The sequence below is a fragment of the Oncorhynchus tshawytscha genome, linkage group LG11 (assembly GCF_018296145.1).
Source record: "Oncorhynchus tshawytscha isolate Ot180627B linkage group LG11, Otsh_v2.0, whole genome shotgun sequence".
Taxonomy (NCBI): Eukaryota; Metazoa; Chordata; class Actinopteri; order Salmoniformes; family Salmonidae; genus Oncorhynchus; species Oncorhynchus tshawytscha.
Window position 1 is genome coordinate 19,636,316 of NC_056439.1, and position 19,912 is coordinate 19,656,227.

General features: G+C 40.7%; 1 protein-coding gene across 2 annotated transcripts in view; it reads left to right on the forward strand.

Annotated features, from left to right (window-relative positions):
- The window catches only part of LOC112261566 (nesprin-3), a 43,303-nt gene extending 35,474 nt beyond the window's left edge, over positions 1-7,829 (forward strand). For both annotated transcript variants that reach the window (XM_024437002.2, XM_024437003.2), the window contains 2 exons: positions 614-658; positions 4,707-7,829. In XM_024437002.2, the coding sequence (XP_024292770.1) occupies positions 614-658; positions 4,707-4,895 (234 nt within the window). In that variant the 3' untranslated portion in view covers positions 4,896-7,829. The remainder of the gene's footprint in view (positions 1-613; positions 659-4,706) is intronic.
- Positions 7,830-19,912: the final 12,083 nt, after the last annotated feature.

The window sequence follows — 19,912 nt, forward strand, 5'->3', positions numbered from 1 at the left end:
TAGAACATAGTACAAGTAACGGAAACCCTTGGAATGATAGACCATCAGATGCAGGCCATCAGTCCAGTAAAAATAAAGTATGTGTATTTTATGCGCACTCAGCTGTGCATCACAATTAATACAACAAATGATCTATTATCAGTTTGATCATATACCAACATTTTTTTAAATATAATTTCAAAATGGTCTGAGAAGAACAACACTGGCAGGGCAATTCAAGCATAGCCATGTATTGGACCTATAACCTACTGCACAAACCTTGTTGCGACAGAGCTCTTTTTAATTGGTTAATGTTGCATAGGCTTACATTTTTCAAGTCATGTTTTTAAACAATCTGAGTGGTAGGTCACGGTTTGCATTTTGACCCGAAAGTGATCTTGACTTAAGGAAAGGTTGATGACCTCTGATATAGGGAATTAGGGTGCTGTGTAAAATGTCCATGCAGCAGAGTGCGTTGAAGAGTATCCCATAATAAAGAGATGATACATTGGTCTACCACAAGGGTGCAGTGTATCATCATTGTTAGGTCATGGTCTGACTGAACTGTACTGTATAAAGCATAGTTTTACAGTATTTTTTTCACAGTATAGTTTTCTGGGTTTATTTCCATTAGGGTGCAAGTGCTGCTGGACAGGAGGAACACACCAGGACAGCAAAGGTACAGTTATCAATCCAGCTCAGAGCTTGTGTCATGGTCAAACATTCCTTTTAATATTCAGTGTAGTTCAAACTGGAAAAATGTGTGGTCTGGTGGTCCAAGCTGCGGCCTTTGGAACACATATATTGCTACAGCATGGGTTTGTCTGCATGGGTTTGTCTGTCTTTGTCCTATTAAGAAAGACAACATGCCAGGAGTGGGACTGCTCCAGAGAGTTTAAAATCAGTAAAAGTACCTCTTCAGGGGAGTCTTTGAGCCTCCCCACTCCTCTGGGCTTAGAAAACACAGCTCTAGGGCCACTTGTCTGACCACCCAAGACTGGCACCAAGTCAAGCCTGCTGTCTCCAACAAACCCCAGTTAATTTGGCAGCCCAGTGGGGTGGAGCAACCTGGTCTCAGAGCATTCTGTGTTATTCTGTATGTAAATTCAGGACACTACATTTACTATATGTTTCGTATGGTATATCTTAATTTTTGGATGTCCATCATCCATTTCGTATGATATGTTATGAATTACAATTCTTATGATGCGTTACGAATTTGCAAAATGTACCATATATTTTCAATTCCCAAACGTAAAATATTTTACGAATTACAATTTGTTGTGGCTAACATTAGCTAGGTGGCAAAAGTTAGATAGGGTAAGGGTAAAGGTTAGGAGTTAGGTTAAAGGGTTTGTGGAAGGGTTAGCTAACATGCTAAGTAGTTGCAAAGTAGCTAAAAGGGTAATGAAGTCCTGATGGTATACGAACACGCAACCTTTGGGTTGCTAGATGTTTGCGTTATACGCCCACACCGATCAACCACCCTCCTTTCATTTTTACCTTAAGTAACCTTCTGTGTTATGTAACCATATCAAACGTAACATATTTTACTAATTTGAGTGTCCCGGATTTACATTTACTTAGTTACATCTAGTCTTTGAGACCAGACTGGGTGGAGAAGAGATTAAGCAATGCCATGCTCCGTCACTCCCTCCCTCGCCCCCCATCAGGTCTCTCTTTCTCTCTTTTTTTCTCTCTCTTTCTCTCTCCCCCCCCTTTGGTGGAGCGTGGGGGCCCTCGATATTACACAAAATTCCAGAGGATTTGCACCATGTTTTGCGTAGGTAGATGTAGTTCTGAGGTCAGTTTAAGGGCAACTTGTACCTGGAGCCTTGGTTTCAAACCTTGTCCTCCTCTCCATCTGTTGATGGCTAAGTTAGTGGACAGCCTCATCCCAGTCCTCTCTGCTCTAGGTATACGTTTCCTTTTGGCACAGATCTAGGATCAGGATACCCTTCTACAGTCATCACCTTAACCATTTGGAGAAAGGGGGGAATGGATATCAAATCCTTGTCTAGGAGCAACCTCATTCTACTCTGTCTTCTTCTGGTCTCTTGTCACTCGCACTCTCTCTCTCTCTTTGCTCTCGCTCTCTCTCTCTCTTGCTCTCTCTTTCTCTCGCTCTTTCTCTCGCGCTCTCACTCTCTCGCTCTCTCTCTCTGTCGCTATCATATAGCTGTGAACGCAGCAGGTGCATGGATGGTAAAAAATAAGCAGAGTAGCTCACCGAGTTTACCCCCAGGTTGTTGATTATGAGTAAAACAGCAGACACAGATGAAAGACAAATATGGTAGTGTGACTCACAGCAAAGACAAAAAGTACATGCCTAAAGTACCCCAATGACAAACATCAGTGCACTGCAGCATCTGCGCTAAGATATGGAAACTCATCCATCCACAAATCACTGTATAGGAATTGTGGTTGCTAGTTTTGCGGGCTATGAGTCTCTACATCTGTCATAACTTGGATTTTCACGCTGTATAGACGGCTGTTATTACTTCCCTTAGTTATTTTAGTCATGTTTTAAAGGTGCTTGTTAGCATTCTTAATACACACTATCCTATGATTGTAGATATGGCTCCTGTACCTCACACATGCCTTTGTCCCACGTACACACACCTATGGAGATAACAAGGGAGATAACTCTTCTGGTCTCATTCGCTAGTTTCAGTTCCTTTCTGACCTGTCATTACTTTGGAGTATAAACATAGGGTTGTTTACATAATTGCGCCCCCTGGCCTACAACCTTCCTATCTACTGAAAAAGGCAAACCCAACAACAACTTCCTGGTCAACTTTAACACAAACATGCAGAGGATGGCATGAGAGATTGCAGAGGACCCCTCCAATTTACTAAACTCAGAGTTCACACACCACCTGGCCTGCATTATACCTCTCCACTGCCCAACAAACTCAAACCCCCTGGCCAACAGCAATCTCCTTCACTGGCTACACACAATCCTCACTTACACCAGATAATGAATTACCCAAAAATTAATCACCAGTGTCATTTATAATTGAAGTGCATAAAAATGATAAAATAATCCTCTTCATCACCCCTATTCCCATTAGAACAGCTCTGAGCAATTTTCACTCTGAACATAGCTATCTATAGGTCTGTCAGGCAGGGGGTTGAGCTTAACAGTGCTTGACTAGCTTAGAGCTTGTATACAATGATTGATTGATTGATCTCTTTAAGGGCGCTTAACACCTGTCTGTCAAATGGATTGCTATTGGGACTGTTTAGTTTGAGTATCTGGGACTGAGGTGTTAGCAGTTGTTGTTCAATAACACAGACCCCAAAGGAAATCGGGGGGAGAAAATATATTTATTCAAAGAGAACAATCATAGTTTTTATGCTGGGAAGTAGATGGGAGATTCTTCCGTCTGCAGTGTTTTCTTCACTGAATAAAGAGCCATGATGCAGTTTATACCCAAGCCTAGCCAGTGGTTGACCAATATAATTGGGCCAATAGCCAAATGCCAAGTATCCCGTTTCAGGCACAATGTATAGATAATTTGGACCAATGAGAACTTGCCACATTTAGCTATGAGTCCTGGACTGAAACCCCTCCTGTGTCCCTGACCCGTTAATCGTCAGTTCCCCGTTACAGAAAAACAACTATTTCCATTGATACTTAATTCCCTCTTGACCTCTGCGTTGTGTATTTATCTTCGAATATTCTTAGAGGTGATGGGAGTTTGGATGTAGAACGAGGAAAGGTGCAGGCCTGTTGAGAGGCTTTCTCTTGCCCTTCCTCGTCTTCCTCCTCTCTCGATCCTAGGTGCTCTGGAAAGTAGTTTGAGAGAAGGAGGGAGAGGTGGTTGATGGAACTGAGTGAGTGAGCATAAAAAGGTGGAGTGCAGAGAGGACAGAGTGGGCGAGGATTTACTCTCTTCACTTGGAAGAGCACTCTGCTCTGTGGTGTGTGTTAATGCTCTGTGTGTGCCATCACAACCCTGATTATATTGAAAGGGCTGTGAGCCTTTACTGTTTGTTTACTTAGCGAGCGAACACTGACCCTACTGTATGAGTCATCTTAAAAGTGACTTAGTTTAACACTCCCTGGGATATCTGGGAAATGTACATCAAACTGGTACATAAAACTAGAATTGTACTATAATGGATTGTCAGTCCATAACTCTGTCTATGAATTTGAGTGGTGACATTTCTCAAGCCTAGCCGACTACCAACAAAATGTAGCTGAGCAGTCAGATGTACCCCTTTTTAAACATTGGCACGTTGTTTCATTATGAACCAGTCAAATGTGGCATCATTACCTAGCAAGTATGAGAAGCATTTATTTAAATTTCAGCATCACAGAATGTTCTTCCACGTTGAGAGGCAGATGTACAGGGAGTCTGGTGCATTGGATTAACATTAAGTTGGATGGGAGACAGAAATACTCTGAGAGTGAAACACCTACTTTTGTATTAGTTTTGATGTCATTTGGGGTTGAATTTGAGGCATTTCTGTTTCCCATATAATTACATGGCCCCTCTAAAAGGGTTTACGGTTTATCCTCAATCACTGGTTGTTTACTTGTGCACTTAATGGAATAGACAAGGAATGTACAACAGTATGTGCATTTGAGAGAAAGTATAAGAATGGGATTTGATGGGTTCAATTACCGTACTCACAACTATTGATGTCTGTGAGTGTTTGTGTAAATGTATATATACACACAGTGTATGTGTTAACATCTCTATATTGTCTCCCTGTAGGGGAAGACTCCAGGCCTGCTGTACCGTGTGTGTCGGGTGGCCCTGCCCCTCTGGCTCCTGCTGTTGGCCTTACTCCTCTTCGCCTTCTTCCTGCCCTGGATGGACGAAGGCTCCAGCTGCTCTCTGTCCAACAACTTTGCCCGCTCCTTCAACATCATGCTACGCTACGACGGACCTCCACCCACATAGAAGAATCATATAAGTTGATTCCTCTTCATCCTCAATCCATTGTGTGTCTGTGTGTGTGTGTTAAGGCATCCGCATGCTTCCCAGCCGAAACAGTTCGGAGAAGTTTGTGCATATATTATGACGACATTTTGTGAAATTTTTGTCAGTTTTGGGCTTTTTCGGCTGTTCGGGCACACGCATTTCTTTTCTGGATGCAGGCTGAAGTTCGGAGCCAAAGTCTACGCCCCTTCGTCGGTGATTGGTCAACAATAGGGATTCTTCAATAAAGTCTTTGTTGTCATTCAACGAGGCGACTCGTTTTCATGCAAATTCTTTCATTGAGAAATACTGCACCAAGCATCTTAGTTAGATGTAAAATTGTGCGACTAAGATCTCTGCAAAAAAAAAACGTCAAAATGAATGACAGATTTCTTGGGTTATCTTGAATTAGTTCTTACTATTTTGCGGAAGCGTATACTGGCTACGGCGTTTCAAATTGACACACAATGATGTTGCTGTTTTTTTCCCTCATTTTTCAAGCGAATGTCTTTTTAAGGGAGTATGCGAGAACACTCGTTCGGCTAGGCGCCAGTCGAACCGACGCATGCTGACGCCTTTAGTGTGTGAATGTGTGTCTGTGCTGGATGTGTCACTGTGTGGGCGGGTAGCCTCAGCTCTTTCCACCTGTTCCTCTTGACTCAAGCTGTTCTCCACTCTGCAACCCACACGATCAAGCCAATTCACACAGGCTGGCAACACTTCCATCCATCCACAGAGTAGCTTACTCCACTCCCTCTCCTTTTCACAGTACTACAGTAGCTACAACAATGGCCACCAAGCACTTTAGGAGAGGATGAGGATGTGGATTTTTATTTCCTCTATTTGGAGGGATTTGATGTCTTAGAAAATTACTGCGTATGATCATACACTCCCCAAAAATATCATGTGAATACTTTTAAACTGCTTTTAAACTGCACAAATAGCGTTATGCTTTTTTCTATTTTTGTGTAATTGTAAGCTTTATTTTTTACCTGTACATAATGCCTTTTGCATACAGTACCCTTATCAATTTTAGCACTGTGTTCATAAGCCTAGGCTGGCTTCAATTTTAGATGCCGGGTGTGCTCACATCCCAAAACACAACGTCTGGGGTGTATTCATTACATCTTGCAACGGAAACCCTTTACCGTGTTCAACAACCAAAAGGAAGCAAACCTACCTGAAATTGTCAAGTAGGAACTCTCGTTTTTGTTATTTGGCGTAAACGGACGTAATGTTTTGCAACAGAATCAGCGTAATGACTACACCCCTGTTCTATCATGTGTCAATTCAAATTAATCAATTTGACATGTTTTGTTCCAGTGTTAATACAAAACAGTCAATTTGTGAAACTGACCATACGGAAAATCAGTCAGTGCTGGTATACATGATGTACCTACTTTTGACTGTTTTAGTATATTGTATTTGTACTGAACTGTAGGTATGTTTGAACAATATGCTTTTCTTTCCTAAAGGTGCTATGCTATATTTGAACACTGTCATAATGATCCCTTCGCACAGTTTAACTTCTATCTTGGCCCCTGACGTTTTCTTGGACCACAGAGTACTTTAGATGCTAAGTTTACTTTCTTTATAATACACCATGTTCAGCAGGGCCCAGATTATATCATGGAAATAGCTCCTGTTATGGGAGAATATCCTTTTTTGAGCAGACTCTTAAAACGACGCAATGACCCAGTCAACCTTTTCTCTCTTTCCTCTCTCTTGCATCCCCCTCTCTTCTTTCATTCACTTTTGTACTTTTCCCTCCCGCACATGTTTGTTTTACAGACCCGAGGGTTGCTAGGGCAACGGAAACCAAATCGCATTATATCTATTAGTGTCCTATCACACAGCACAGATATTTTTGTTACGACAGCAAAATTAGGTTATAACCCACAAATAGTTTTTTTTTTTTTTTTTTACATTTGATTAATGTTGAACTGTTAGCTTTTGTTCAGAATGAGGGAGAGCGTGTGTTTAGTTTTAGTTTGACTGTCTTGTCTCAGAATGTTGCACAATCTGTATCTGTTTTCTCCGTCAGGGAAGGTTTCAGAGGGCTGTCTTAGTCTGTCATCATGAATGTTGACAAACTGAATTTTAATGAAAAAATTGAAGGAAACCCGCATGCCTGCCCTACCTGTACAAAGCAGACTTGAACCGAAATATTTATACCATTCTACTGTTATCTATACACAAGTTATGCAATGCTCTTATTCAGTCTTCATACATATTAATGAAACATATCTAGCTCTTTTAAATGTGAGAATATTAAACGTAAATGCTAAACTAAATACAGAGTACTAAACATCACCATAATATGTGGCATTCATTTGAGTAGCAATTAGCTACAAGATAGGTGAGAGGATAGGTGAGCGATAGTGGTGGAGAATGAAGGGAATCTCATGGAATACTGTATCAGATTACTCCGCAGTGTGCAAAGGAAGTAGGGTTGAAGAATTCAGCTTTTTTTTTATTTTTTAACAGACCTCCAGGTTGGAATATTTCAGATACCTCTTGATTCCGGGAATATTCCAACCAGGATTTATGGAAAACTTTTCCAAAATTCCCAGGTTATCAACATTTTCCAACCCTAATCAGATTCCTCTGAGTGTTTTACAAGGAGTTTGATACATTTAGCAGAGCACTTAGTAGACAAATGTAATACAAATGGACAAATTAGATTAGATTGGAATAGCTTGTCCTGCAAATGAGTATCTGCTTTGCAATTTTTTTAAATGCACATGCATGCAGGAATGAAGATTCAAAGCTTTTGTAAAATGGTACAATATTATGCTCTATTTTATTACTATATTTTGAAATGAATGAAATGCTTAAAATGTATCAACAGGGCCTAACCAATATTTTTGTATTGTACTCAAAACTGGCAATAAAATATGCAGTGTGTATAATTGATATCTGAGTCTGTATGGTGTTGCTCATGGTTGAGCTACTGTTGGGAATTACTGGATCAGCATGAGTAAAATGACTGAGTTACCAGGTCTTCATCTCAAATGGCACCCGATTCCCTACATAGTGCACAATTTTTTGACCAGAGCAGGGCTCTGGTGAAACCTAGCTAGCCATGTGTATGTGACAAATACATTTGATTTGATTTTATGTAGGGAATTCGATTTGATTTTATTTGGATCTCTTTTGCCTATTTCTCTTTTCTGTCTGGATAACGCATAGATGGTGGACAATCTATTCCTAGTATTTACAGAATGTCTGTCTCTTACCAACTGAATACCGTTGTGAATAGAACTTGGCCGTTTTATATGGTGCCATTTGGGATGCACCCGGGTTTAAAGTGTAGCATGCTGTTTAGTTTCACAAGCCTCTGGTTAGTCAATGATTTGAAAGGCTATGAGCATGTCTTGGAGTAAGCACACATTTCCTTATCACATACCAGGATGTTAGGTGAGGTTGTGAACTTGTTCCTATACAAGTCAAAAAAAAGACTTAATGGCGGCCAGTATGATATAGCAAAAATTGCGAATTATTCACAAAAATATGAACACAAATAAACATAGGAGATCAGCATATTATATTACAACAGGTTGCATACTAATACACATAGGTTGCACCTCTAAAAGTCATTATTTAATTCCAAAAAATATCTTTCCTCCTTTCTGCCCTTTTTGGATGTGAGATGACTGAACAGCTGTACGCATTCGCTTCTACACCTACTTTCCACCATCTTGCTTTCACCTTTCCAGTTGTATCAGCTCGGGGGAAGGGGGGGTGAGCAAAGGGCAGAAGGGAGGGGACAACATTTTGGGATGAAATACAGCCCAGCTAGTAATATCTGATAGGTGCAGATAGGTTTTCCTTAACCTGTGTTGAATAGAGAGTTAGGACTAAACGGGTCTAACAAGGTGGACACCACTGAACAAACCAGACACACTGACACCCAAAACCTGACACACAGCCACAGCCTCACAGTCAAATATGAAGCATTTACTAGCTTTTCTACTGCTTGCCTTGCCATTTCTCTCTCTTTCTGCAAAACAGCTCACGAGATGTGCAGTTGTATCGCAGTATGACATTCTCAGTAAATTAATTTGGCTGTGATTTAGGCCACCAGTGAAGCAAGAGCATCTCATCCGAGGAAGACACAGTAGCTGCCCTGCCAAAACATCTGATTTGTTAGTTACAGATGAGCTCCCAATTCTACACACACACACCCACGCACACACACAACCTCTTGGTAGACAAGCAATATTTATGTCTGGTGCTTGTGCATGACAAGCACTCTGTTGCAACACTCAGGTGACCGTTTGCCTTCCAGGTGTGTGTGTGTGTGCCAGCCACTAGGGGCAACAGTGAGTACTATTACCATCAAGTAGGCTTGGGTTTGCTTGGGCGTTGTGGACGGGGTTGGCAGATGGCCGTAATCCCATGACTGGATCCGAATTCATTACGAATGGATCCAAAGGTCATGACTGGATCCGAATTCATTACAAATGGATCCAAAGGTCATGACTGGATCCGAATTCATTACGAATGGATCCAAAGGTCATGACTGGATCTGAAGGTCTCGTGTTCAATCCCACACATTTTTTTTGTTTTAACCCAATCCCAAACCTTAACCCTTGACCATTCAGAATGAATTTCGTAACATACTGTTTTAACACTATCCCACACCTTAGCCCTTCACTTAAAAACACGTCGACATTTCGTTTGGAGAAATGGAACGACGCTGCGCTGGAGGAGCAGGGTGTCAAAAATAATTAGAAATGTAACTTTGGAGCAACTTTGAAACTTGCCATTTGGATAAACGTGGATAAATGTCAGAATCTGTAGTCAAATTGGTCAATCTTGTTGGTCTGTATGGACTCTGCCCTACCTGGCAGAGGCTGAAAGCGACAGTGGCACACTTTGCTATGTGCACAAGCCCTTGTTTGGCCTAATTACTTCAAGCGGAATTCCCTCTTGGTGTAGTGGGACTGTTTTCTCTTCTCTCTCTGTTCCATGTGTGCGGAATACCACAATCCCACTCACTGATATGGGTAGTAGTGCTGAAATCACTGTCCCTGTGAATGTGGGTGGCTGTGTATGTGTACTCCTGTGATTCTGAATGTGTTTTCCTACTACCCACGTACACTACAGATCACAAACTCTTACCTAATACATCTCTTGTGTGAGTGTTTCACTGATTGTTTCCTCAAACCCACGTACACAGTACCTCACCACACTCTCGATCAGTGTACATGTACATTCCACTGCCTCTACCCATCCACCCACTCTCTGCAAACTGCATCCTCACTCACACACAACCCTGCTTTTCTCAGCTACACCACTGAGACTCAATCTGGCATGCTAAATAATCTGTGATCGAAATACTCTACTCCTTCCTACTCACAAAGCCTTCCTATATGATATTTAGCACTTCCCAGAGAATATATATAGAGAGACACAGTATTACACAACAGTGGCGGTCTGTGCCATTTAAGATGGAGGACATTTTTTTTCATGAGCATGGCCTTATTTCTATTACAGAAAATTGGATGACTCTCATTTATATTCCATACACCCAGCTCAATGTAACATCGATAGGTTTAGGCTACTACATGTTACTAAAATTTTCCCTACACCCATCATGAGGTTGCTACAACCTAGCCTATGAAGGAAAGTTTATAACAGATGCACATGTCGAGATACATTTTTGTAATCAAGGAGACATTGTGTAAGGCAGTATTGAATGTGTCAATCTTGCCTGCACCTAGCTGATATACTGTAGGATGTCATCATTAGTCCAACAGTTGCAAACAAGAGTTCAAGTATGTTTATCTCTGTTCCGTTTGCTTCCGTTTAAGAAACGTTTTTCAACAGAATTGGCAGAATGAATACACACCTCATCACACGCAAACACAGTTAACTTTCATATCAGCCACACACAAACAGCGTGGTCCCTTTCATCGTTCAATAATTCCATCTCGCATCTACACACTCTCCTCCTCTTACCATTTCCCTTCGCTTGTGGACTTCAGTGCACAACACATCAGCTGAGTGACCAGGCCAAAAAACCTAAGGCACAGCTTACTTCGTTGACACCATATTAGCTAATGTCAAGTCAACATAGCTACTAGAACTAACATGTTAGCAAACCCGCTACAATTGTGCAGTACAGTGTACAGTCAGCAGGCAGATTAGCAGTTAAACCGGCGGGCCCCAGTGGCAAAAAATTAATTAAACCAAACCTTGACTTGGAAGAGTTCCCGTGTTGGATAGCCATAGCCAGCTAGCTAACATAGCATCCCTCTCTCTGTTTCAGCCATGTGTTTGAGTAGGCTAAACTAGATAGCTGCATTGGCTAGCTAAGTAAGTGGAAAAAAATATGAAATATAGCTAGATCTCTCTCTTGCTTCTCCTTCATTTTGGAAGAAATTAATTTGTTCAAAACTATTCTACTATTGTCCTTCTCTCTCTTTGAGTCAACTACTCAAATCATTTTATGCACTGCAGTGCTAGGTAGCTGTAGCTTGTGCTTTCAGTACTAGATGTATTCTCTGATCCTTTGATTGGGTGGACAACATGTCAGTCCATGCTGCAAGAGCTCTGATGATAGGTTGGAGGACAACCTCCGGAAGTTGTCATAATTACTGTGTAAGTCTATGGAAGGGAGTGAGAACCATGAGCCTCCTAGGTTTTGTATTGAAGTGAATGTACCCAGAGGAGGATGGAAGCTAGCTGTCCTCCGACTACATCATGGTGCTACCCTACAGAGTACTGTTGAAGCTACTGTAGACCTTCATTGCAAAACAGTGCATTTTAATCAGTTATTTAGTGAAATATGAATGTATTTAGTATAGTTTTATCTAAAAAGGATCCCATTTTTAATGTTTCACTATTTTATTTTTATGAAATTCACTGAGGAGGATGGTCCTCCCCTTCCTCCTCTGAGGAGCCACACACACACACACACACACACACACACACACACACACACACACACACATACACATACACACACACACACACAGCATCTTCAAGGCCTGGCTAAATGATATTATACAATGAATTATCCTCTTTCTCTATAAGGGGTGATTTGTCATCATACATGATAGACCATTCTTTATATAGTAAGATGGGAGAGAGTAAAACCAAAGCAATGAATGGTCTGTCATTTACAGTGCATTCAGAAAATTATTCAGACCCCTTACCTTTTTACACATTTTGTTACATCAGAGCATTCTTCTAAAATTGATTTTTAAAAGTATTCCTTAATCAACCTACACACCATAATGACAAAGCAAAAACAGGTTTTTAGAAGTGTTTGCAAATTTATAAAAAATTAACAGAAATATCTTTACATAAGTATTCAGACCCTTTGCTATGAGATTCGAAATGAGCTCAGGTGCATTCTGTTTCCATTGATCATCCTTGAGATGTTTCTACAACTTCATTGGAGTCCACCTGTGGTAAATTCCATTGATTGGACATGATTTGGAAAGGCAAACACCTGTCTATATAAGGTCCCACAGTTGACAGTGCATGTCAGAGCAAAAGCCAAGCCGTGAGGTCGAAGGAATTGTCCGCAAAGCTCAGAGACAGGAATGTGTCGAGGCACAGGTCTGGGGAAGGGTACCAAAACATTTTCTGCAGCATTGAAGGTTCCCAAAAACACAGTGGCCTCCATCATTCTTAAATGGAAAAAGCCTCGAACCACCAAGACTCTCCCTAGAGCTGGTCGTCTGGCCAAACTGAGCAATCAGGGGAAAAGGGCCTTGGTCAGGGAGGTGACCAAGCACCTGATGGTCACTCTGACAGAGCTCCAGAGTTCCTCTGTGAAGATGGGGAAACCTTCCAGAAGGACAACCATCTCTGCAGCACTCCACCAACAGGCCTTTATGGTAGAGTGGCCAGACGGAAGGCACATGAAAGCCCACTTGGAGTTTGCCAAAAGGCACCTAAAGGACTCTCAGTCCATGAGAAACAAGATTCTCTGGTCTGATGAAACCAATATTGAACTCTTTGGCCTGAATGCCAAGCGAAATGTCTGGAGGAAAGCAGACACCATCCCTACATTGAAGCATGGTGGTGGCAGCATCATGCTGTGGGGATGTTTTTCAGCGGCAGGGACTGGGAGACTAGTCAGGATCAAGGGAAAGAAGAACGGAGAGAAGTAGAGAGAGATCCTCAGACTGGGGCGAAGGTTCACCTTCCAACAGGACAACGACCCTTAGCACACAGCTAAGACAATGCAGGATTGGCTTCGGAACAAGTCTCTGAATGTCCTTGAGGTGCCCAGCCAGAGCCCGGACTTGAACCCGATCGACCATCTCTGGAGAGACCTGAAAATAGCTGTGCAGTAGCGCTCCCCATCCAACCTGAGTGAGCTTGAGAGGATCTGCAGAGAAGAATGGGAGAAACTCCCCAAATACAGGTGTGCCGAGCTTGTAGCGTCATACCCAAGAAGACTCAAGGCTGTAATCGCTGCCAAAGGTGCTTCAACAAAGTACTGAGTAAAGGGTCTGAATACCTATGTAAATCTTTCAGTCGTTTTTTTTATTCTTTATTTGTAAAAATTTCTACAAATCTGTTTTTGCCTTGTCATTATGGGGTATTTGTGTGCAGATTGATGAGGAAAAAATACAATACAGCCTGTAACGTAACAAAACGTCAAAGGGTCTAAATAGTTTCAGAATGCACTGCATGATGCCTGAAGGGCACATGTTCTGTAGATAGTGCATAAACACCCACACACACACACACATTTGTCCTTTCCATTCTCCAGATGATCAATCATGATTCCACGTAACCACCATGTATCAGTATGTTCCCCTGTCGGCTGAGAGAGCACAGCAGCATGCTGACTGCTGTTTACACACTCCAAATGTTCCTCCCTCATTCACTTTGGTCACATCCATTCCCTTTAGAGATATCTCCTCAAAGCAAGACTACAAACACAATTACTGTTAAAGGCATAGCTGGTCCCCGCAGCAATGTTCCTAAATCTAGTGGAGAGCCTTTCCCAGAAGAGTGGAGGCTGTTATAGCAGCAAAGGGGGGGACCATCTGCCCATGATTTGGGAATGAGAAGTTTGATGAGCGGGTGTCCACATACTTTTGGTCATGTAGTGTATTTCATTTCATCTTTTTTTTGTGACCTTGGTCAGTGGTTTATGTATATTTCTGCTATGTGTTTTTATAATGACCTAGATGAAAGGAGGAAATGCTAGCGGAAGGTTGAAAGTCTACCATTGTTTGCATTCCAAATGGAACGCTATTCCCTATTTTGTGCACTACTTTTGACCAGGACCCATATCTCTGGTCAAAAGTAGTGCACTAGTTAGGGAATAGTGTTTCGGATGTATGACCTGTGGCTGGACAAATGACTAGTGAGCTAGCTGCCTGCCTTCCGGAACAGTAGGTTGCTGATTTTATTATGGTAACCGGATTCAGACAATTCTCATTAGACTGCAGAGTAAACAGAGGAGAGAGCTGTATTCAGGGGGCGGAGGGTAGACACAGAATCAAGGTAAACACCCAGCTAGCACATTTGGTTCATTGGGAGTTGTGGGAACGTATGTTTTGGGTTCCACATTGTTTTTGGGAACGAAGCCATACGTTTTCTGACCAGTAAAACTGAACTTTTTTATTTTTAAATTAACATTTTGCCTGTTCTGGGAACGTATTTATAGGTTGCAGGGGGGGGGGGGGACACACACATACTGCTATTAGCCCATACGAAATCATTGAATAACAGATTCACTACATGGAACATGATAGTACCTCAAAAAAATCGAACGGAAGTTTGTTCCGAAGTGTCTTTCCTATATGTGCGAGACAAGAAAGATCAGGAAAAGTATATTTTTTTAACATGTATTTAACCCCTTAAATACATGTTCTTCTAAGATATATGGAATTATTTTAAGGTCATACCAAGGACCATTTTTCTGTTTGATTTGTAATTTTTATTAAATAAAATATATGCAAAAATAGTTTGATCAAAATGTTAATTTGGCCTTACTGCTATTAGCCCATACAAACACATTGAATAACATAGTGCAGTAGTCCTTGCACAGTCAGGGCTCTCTCTCAGCTCAAAGGTGCTCCACAGCAGTATAGTCCCATGATCACTTAACCTGTAAACAACTCTTAGGAACTCCAATTTCCCTCTTACTGCACCTGGCCCCTTTGTCCTGCTACTGCCGTCTGCTGACCACCTCCAGTTTGCAGTTTGATTGACTGACCGACACTTCACCACCCACATGGGTAAATATTTAATCCTTTCACTACGTTGCCATAGCAGCAGCTGCTTACTGGGTTCCCACTAGTTACCACAGCCACAAAGTCAACATTGGCTATATCGTACAAATGTATGATATCAACAATTAGCTTTTTTATATTCATCTATGGTTAGGCTTAGGCATTCACATTTGAATAAGATACATTTTAGAAATAGGCGGGGTTTATGACTTTGTGACTGGTAGCTAGTAAAAAACACATTGCTGTCACAAGGTGTTGACCTCGGGATGACCTCATAAATCTTGATATGATGACCCTGTAAAGCTACACTAGTCTAGGTTTGGAAAATTGAATATCTTTCTCTCCTCTTTCTTCTCTTCTCACCAGGTTAAGCACTAATGCTGAGGCCTCTTTATAGTCTAAGTCGGTCTGAGTATGTTTTTGTTTTAACTGTGTGATCTTTGGAAAACAAAACATTAATTTAAAGGTGAGGTGCTAGTCCAGTGCATGTGCTGTGTTCTGTCTCTGCCCCCCATGGAATGTGTGTGTGTGTTTGTAGAAAGAGTCCTGTCATGGAATGTGACCTGCCATCAATCTGTCCGAGTAGATTTACAGCTCCCTCTCTGATAGGTTGCTTTCACCGTACTGTCACCATCCTCAGGCCATCCTTGTTTTTTCTTATTTTTGAACTCCTATACATTCATCTCAGTTCAGCCATGATGATAACTGATCGTTATCTAATCACATTGTAAGAAGATAAATTGTAGAAATTGGGAGAGACTTTGTGTCTGTAGTAAGTAGTGACAACCGTGTTGCTGTCACAGGGTCTTGACTTCGGGGATGACCTTGTGACACTGTAAAGTTACACTAATCTAGGTTTTGAAAATTGAATATCTTCCCTGTAAGCAACTCCAGTGTAGATTTGGCCTTGTGTTTTAGATTATTGTCCTGATAAAAGGTGAATTCATCTCCCAGTGTCAGGTTGAAAGCAGACTGAACGAATTGTTTCTCTAGGAATTTGCCTGTGCTTAGCTCCATTCTGTTTATTTTTTATCCTGAAAAACTCGCTAGTCCTTAACGATTACAAGCATACCCATAACATGATGCAGCCCCCATTATGCTTGAAAATATGGAGAGTGGTACTCAGTAATGTGTTGTATTGGATTTGCCCCGAACATAACACTTTGTATTCAGGACAAAGAGTTAATTGCCTTGCCACAAACCTGATGCATGTTTTGGAATATGTTTTTGTATTTTTTACAAGCTTCCTTCTTTTCACTCTGTTAAGTATGTTAGTATTGTGGAGTAACTACAATGTTGTTGTCCATCCTATCACAGCCATTACACTCTGTCACTGTTTTAAAGACACCATTGGCCTCATGGTGAAATCCCTAAGCGGTTAATTCTTCTCCGGCAACTGAGTTAAGAAGGATGCTTGTATCTTTTCAGTGACTGGGTGTATTGATACACCATCCAACGTGTAATTAATATCTTCACCATGCTCAAAGGAATATTGAATGTCTGCTTTCTTATACCAATCTACCAATACCAACCCTTCTTTACGATGCATTGGAAAACCTCCCTGGTCTTTGTGGTTGAATCAGTGTTTGAAATTCACTGCTCGACTGAGGGACTTTACAGATAATTGTATGTGTGGGGTACAGAGATGAGGTAGTCATTCAAAAAGTATGGTAAACACTATAATTGCACACAGAGTGAGTCCATGTAACTTATTATGTGACTTGTTAAGCAAATTTTCACGACTGAACTTATTTTATTTAGGCTTGCCATAACAAAGGGGTTGAATACTTATTGACTGAAGACATTTCAGCTTTTAATAAACTTGTAAAAAATATATATATATATAAAAAAAGCATAATTCCTCTTTAACATTATGGGGTATTGTGTTTAAGCCAATGACAAAAATCTCAAATTAATGCATTTTAAATCCAGGCTATAATACAACACAATGTGGAAAAAGTCAAAGGGGTGTGAATACCAGGGCGGCAGGGTAGCCTAGTGGTTAGAGCTTTGGACTAGTAACCGGAAGGTTCCAAGTTCATATCCCCGAGCTGACAAGGTACAAATCTGTCGTTCTGCCACTGAACAGGCAGTTAACCCACTGTTCCTAGGCTGTCATTGAAAATAAGATTTTGTTCTTAACTGACTTGCCTAGTTAAATAAAAGATAAAAACTTTCTGAAGGCACTGTCTATGAAAGGGAAAGGGGGATACCTAGTCAGTTGTACAACTGAATGCCTTCAACTGAAATGTGTCTTCCGCATTTAACCCAACCTCTGAATCAGAGAGGTGCGGGGGGCTGCCTTAATCGACATTCACGTATTCGGCGCCTGGGGAACAGTAGGTTAACTGCCTTGCTCAGTGGCAGAATGACAGATTTTTACATTGTCAGCTCAGTAACCTTTCTGGTTACTGGCCCAACACTGTCTACGAACATACAGTACCAGTCAAAGTCTGGACACACCTACTCATTCAAGGGTTTTTCTTTATTTTTACTATTTTCTACATTGTAGAGTAATAGTTGAGACATCAAAACTATGAAATAACTTATATGGAATCATGTAGAAACCAAAAAAGTGTTAAACAAATCAAAATACATTTAATATTTTTGATTCTTCAAAGTAGCCACCCTTTGCCTTGATGACAGCTTTGCACACTCTTGGCAATCTCTCAACCAGCTTCATGAGGAATGCTTTTCCAACTGTCTTGAAGGAGTTCCCACATATGCTGAGCACTTGTTGGCTGCTTTTCCTTCACTCTGCGGTCCAACTCATCCCAAACCATCTCAATTGGGTTGAGGTTGGGTGATTGTGGAGACACGGTCATCTGATGCAGCATTCCATCACTCTCCTTCTTGGTCAAGTAGCCCTCACACTGCCTGGAGGTGTGTTTGATAGTCCCACTAAGCACAAACCAGATGGGATGGCATATCGCTGCAGAATGCAGTGTGACTTGAATTCTAAATAAATCACTGACAGTGTCACCAGCAAAGCACCCCCACACCATGGCACTTCCTCCTACATGCTGCACTGAGGTCCAGTTAACTCTAATGAACTTATCTTCTGCAGCAGAGGTAACTCTGGGTCTTCCTTTCCTGTGGAGGTCCTCACAAGAGCCAGTTTCATCATAGCGCTTGATGGTTTTTGCGACTGCACTTGAAGAAAAGTTAAAAGTTCTTGAAATGTTCCAGACTTACCTTCATGTCTTAAAGTAGTGATGGACTGTCGTTTCTCTTTGCTCATTTGAGCTGTTCTTGCCATAATATGGACTTGGTCTTTTACCAAATAGGGCTATCTTCTGTATACCACCCCTACCTTGTCACAACACAACTGATTGGCTCAAACGCATTAAGAAGGAAAGACATTTCACAAATTAAATTTTAACAAGGCACACCTGTTAATAGAAATGCATTCCAGGTGACTTCCTCATGAAGCTGGTTGAGAGAATGCCAAGAGTGTGCAAAGTTGTCATCAAGGCGAAGGGTGGCTGCTTTGAAGAATCTAAAAAATTAAATATATTTTGATTTGTTTAACACTTTGTTGGTTACTACATGATTCCATGTGTTATTTCGTAGTTTTGATGTCTTCACTATTATTCTACAATGTGGAAAATTGTCAAATAAAAATAATAAAAAATAAAAACTTCAGTAGGTATGTCCAAACTTTTGACTGCTCCTGTATGTGTTTTTTTAAAGTTATTCAAGTATAAATGACAAAAGTTACAATAGGTTTCCATAGATTTTCTGTTAATTACTAAAATTACTGAAGATTCCGGTAACTTTGGTAAATTACCGGTATCTTTTCAACCCTATCCATTACAAAAACAAATTTTAAAAACGTGACAGTTTTGTGAGTGTTGTGAGGAGCTGTGACGAACCAGTGTGGTTTGGGTGATTTGGATTGGGCAGTGAAAATTTGATTTGATTTGATTTGATTAGGATCTCTTTTAGTCCCCATTTGGACTAATCTTCCAAGAGTCCTTAACATTAAAATACAATTTATAATACAAACACACTTTCACATATAACACACAATTACAAACATACATAATACACTAGCATAATGACCCAATAAATACTCAATCTAAAAAAATATTGATTCTTCATCTACTATAGTCCCACAACATTTCTATATACTATATTTAAATTGTTTTTAAATAATGTTTAAACTGATATATTGAAAGGTTTCTACTTTGCTCAGTTCATTTATTCCATTTCTTTATTGCTCTAAATCGAAATGTTATTTTGCCCATTTCTTTTTTCTGTCTGGATAACGCATAGATGGTGGACAATCTATTCCTAGTATTTACGGAATGTCTGTCTCTTACCAACTGAATACCATTGTGAATAGAACTTGGCCGTTTTAAATGATGTATATTATAAAATATTATATTATAAAATAAGATTTTCAAATATCTTGTCGATTGATGACCAACCAAGAACACTGCGCATTACTGCAACAGAAGAACCATATCTCCACCTTAAAACAATCCTTGCTGCTTTATTCTGTGCATTCTGCAGCCTCCTAACTTCACTAGATGATGCATTTCCCCAGACCACCGAACAGTAGTTCACTTGACTGTCAACCAATGCCTGTGTTATTTGCTGAAGGATTTTCCTGGTAAATATTTGGCTATCCTTCTGATTATGCATGCTGTTTTAATATTTTTTTTTACATAGATTAGTTATTTGAGACGACCATGATAAGTAGTTGTCTAGCTGCACTCCCAGTAGTTTGGTTTCTGCCACTTCTTCAATTTGTACTCCTCCCATACTTAATTGTATCCT